Source organism: Plasmodium reichenowi, chromosome 12, assembly GCF_001601855.1.
Source record: "Plasmodium reichenowi strain SY57 chromosome 12, whole genome shotgun sequence".
NCBI classification, from domain to species: domain Eukaryota; phylum Apicomplexa; class Aconoidasida; order Haemosporida; family Plasmodiidae; genus Plasmodium; species Plasmodium reichenowi.
In genome coordinates this window covers 1,332,435-1,336,259 of record NC_033657.1, presented here as the reverse complement: position 1 = coordinate 1,336,259, position 3,825 = coordinate 1,332,435, and the positions used below count along the sequence as shown (strand labels likewise).

General features: G+C 19.5%; 1 protein-coding gene across 1 annotated transcript; it reads left to right on the top strand.

Moving 5' to 3' along the window:
- Window positions 1–405: 405 nt before the first annotated feature.
- PRSY57_1233800 (hypothetical protein) lies at window positions 406–3,663 on the top strand (the record flags this gene model as incomplete). Its single annotated transcript, XM_012908756.2, has 1 exon — window positions 406–3,663. The coding sequence occupies one exon, from the start codon at window positions 406–408 to the stop codon at window positions 3,661–3,663; it is 3,258 nt and encodes a 1,085-aa protein (XP_012764210.2).
- Between the last annotated feature and the right edge of the window lie 162 nt (window positions 3,664–3,825).

The window sequence follows — 3,825 nt, the reverse complement described above, 5'->3', positions numbered from 1 at the left end:
AAAATACACATATACATAAAAAAAAAATATATATATATATAATATATTTATAATAATGTTTATTATATTTGATAGTAGAATATATGAAAAAATATGCAAATCATAAAGAAGCATACGTATATGTGACAGAAGTATTAAGAGAAAGGGAGAAAAATACCCAAGGACATAAAATAGAAGTTATCTATTGAATTAAAAAATGTAAAATGATTTTTTTCTTAATATTAAATTAATAAATATCAGAAATATATACATTTATGTACACATATATATATATATATATATATATATATATTTAATGTGAATATATATAAAAATATTTTTATGTGGATATAATTTTTTCCTTTGGTTGCAAGTCCATGTTATTTACTACTATTTAGTTCTAAATAAACTTTTTTGAAAAAAAATATGAAAAATGTTTTAAGAAAATATACATGCTTATTTATATTTATATTTATAAATATTGTTTTAACTACATATAGTAAAGTTATAAAAAGAGGAAATAATAATATTACGAGCAACTATTTGTTTCCTAATAATTATGATAATAATTCACGTATATACAAGAAAAGAAATAGTAATCAATTTTATTTCCTTGAAAATGAAAAAAATAAATTAAAAGAATTATGGAATAAGCTAACAACAAGATATTCAATTAAGTTCCATACAAATAATGAAACAGGAAATGAAGAAACAGGAAAGAATAATAAAATATCTTTTAAAAATGTTTTTAATAAAATCAGTATACAAGATAATATGGAAATGATTAACAATGTTATAATAAAAAACAGCACTGTAATAAATGCAGAAATATTAAATGAACTTATGAAACAAAATAAGTTACTTACCATAAGATATAAAGATATTAATACCATAATAAATATTATTAACAATTATTATGCCAGTAACAATTATCTCTTTTCTAAAGTATTAACGCATGAAGTTGTAAAGAAGGGGAAAGATAAAACTTTAGTAATATATGTAAAGGAATGTATTGTTCATAAAATTATGGTTAAGATACACTCCTGTGATAAAGAAAAGAAACAGGGTGATTCAAATTGGAATAAAATAAGAAAGGGGTTTCAGGAAAATGATAATGTGGAAACAAATTTGCAAATGGATCATAAGGATGTAAAATTATTTCAACATAATGACAAATCATCTCAACATAATGACAAATCATCTCAACATAATGACAAATCATCTCAACATAATGAAAAATTATTTCAACATAATGAAAAATTATTTCAACATAATGACAAATCATCTGAGCAAAAGGAAGTGTCACCTAACCCCAATATAACAAATTTTAATAAGGACATCAAAATAAATGATAAAGAAAGTGAAAATATTTCAAACGAAGAACCAAAGGAAAATGTATTATTAAATAGAGAAAGTGTTTTATATAAAGATGTGTTAAATTATAATTTGAAAGAAAAAAGTGTGTCGAACAGAAAACTTAGACGTTTTTTTGAGAATAAGATGAATATAAAAGAAAATGGTATATTTGTATGGAATGAGAATATTTATAACCTTTTAGTAGATTCTAATTTATTTAAATATGTCCAAATGAAATTATATAATGATAAAACTTGTAATAAGAATATATTAGAAATTAATATTATTGAAAATAAAAGAATGATATTAATTCCTAGTTTATCAAAAGGTTTTAATGATTTTTTAGAATTTTGTTTAAATTTATCATTTTCCTATTTACATAGTTTAACATATTCAGATAAGTTTCGAATGAAATATTTTCAGAATTTAAATTATAAAAATAATAAGCATAATTATGATTTTATATTTATAAATGATTTAATAGAATTGGAAAAGCTAAAAAAGAATTACCCTTCCTTTCAAATTATTGGTATGAATATAAATAAGGAGTATAAAAAGGAGGTACATACATCTTCATTAAATAATTTAATGAATATCATAAGTATAAAAAATGATGATAATGATGATGAAACGTTAAATGTATCAAGTCCGAACTTAAATCAAAGTAATTCATTGTTCCCTAATACTCCTAAATATTCTTTACAAGTAAAGGACTTATACAATTATTTATATAAAAAAACATTATTTTTTTTCTTTATTAAAAGGATGAACAATGTTATTTTAGAAATAAAGACGAAATTTAAGAGAAAGGACTTCCAAAACTTTTTTTACTTTTTAAAAGAGCAAAGATATTATTCAAGCGATGTAGGAAGTACACAGGTTTGTGCCAACAAAAGTGATGATCACAATAATGTTAATAATAATAATAATAATATTAACAATAGTAATGGTAATGTTTCTAATATTAGTAAATGGAAAAATCGTCTTTTGTATAAATGTATGAATCTCTTTAGGAATGATAAAAAAAGCGTTTTATCTAATAAGTTATATAATTTATATGGATCAAAAATAAAATTGTCGACATCTATAAATTTGTGTAATCCAAATTTATTTCAAACCAGTAATTTTTTAAAAAAATATTTTAATGTAAAAAATAAATTCGATTTAATATTTTATTTTAACATGCAAAAAAATAATTTCCCCTACGAAAAGGAAAATTCTTCAAACACAATAGAGAACAATGATAATAATGAAGATAATTTAAATTCTAAGAATGAAAATAAGAATAATAATAATAATAAGAATAAGAATAAAAATGAAAATTTACATAAAGACTTCCTATATTTTTTTAAACATGTAAATGAAAAAAGCTCTCATTTAAAATGGAATAATATTAACAACATATACTTAAATTATACCTTACATTTTAATAAAAATTATGAAATAAATATGTATGATTTATTTTGTACCTTTCAAAATATGATAAAAAAAAAAATCCTAAAAATTAAAAATTATTGTAAAAAAGGAAAAGACCGAAAGAAAGGAAACGAAACAAAAGTTATAAATGAACTTAATTTATCGAATAATGATAATGCTAATTCTGTTTATATACCTTTATATTTTTTCAAATTATCAATAAATGACATGTCTCTTTTATTAAATATAATGTTTTCTTTTAAAAAAAATTTATGGACTCTTAATAATATATTATTTGATGTTAAAGATAATGAAAATAAAAACGGAAAGAATATATTATCCCATTTAAAGAACATATTGAAATGTAACATAAAAAATGAACAAGACAACTCAAAAAAATTTAAAGAAAAGATAGAAAACATAAAGGTTACTGCTTCAAATGAAAATTTCACAAATAATACATGTACAACATATACACTGAATAATATAAATATGAATGATGCTTATAAAGAATATTTTAATAAAATGAATTTATCTTTAAATTATAAATTAATCTTTCCAGTAATATTTAATAATTATTTTTTAAATCTCCTTCATATGAAATTATATCTTTTTTTTAATTGTAATATATTTGATAAATTACAAGAATCTCATAAATACTGGAACGAAAATAACAAAACAGAACGAAATCATAAACATATGGATACTATCAATATACTTAAGGGTTATTATATAAAAAGTAAAAAAAAAAAAAAAAAAAAAGAACATCAAGATAATTCCTCCTATGGATTAGGTATCCTATTATTTAATATGAATATATATTTAAATTTTAAACTTCATGGAAACAATTCCTTGCCCTCATTGGTATTGAAGTCAAAGGAAGATAATTCAAAGTTTAATTATTTATTATAATATGGTTTTTTTTTATAAAATTACAAATGTATTCATACTTTATTTATTTATATATATATATATATATATATATTTTTTTTTTTTTTTTTTTTTTTTTTTTGTTTTAAATAATAATTTTTTTTGAAAATATAAATTGAAATACATTAAAAAAAAAAATAAGAG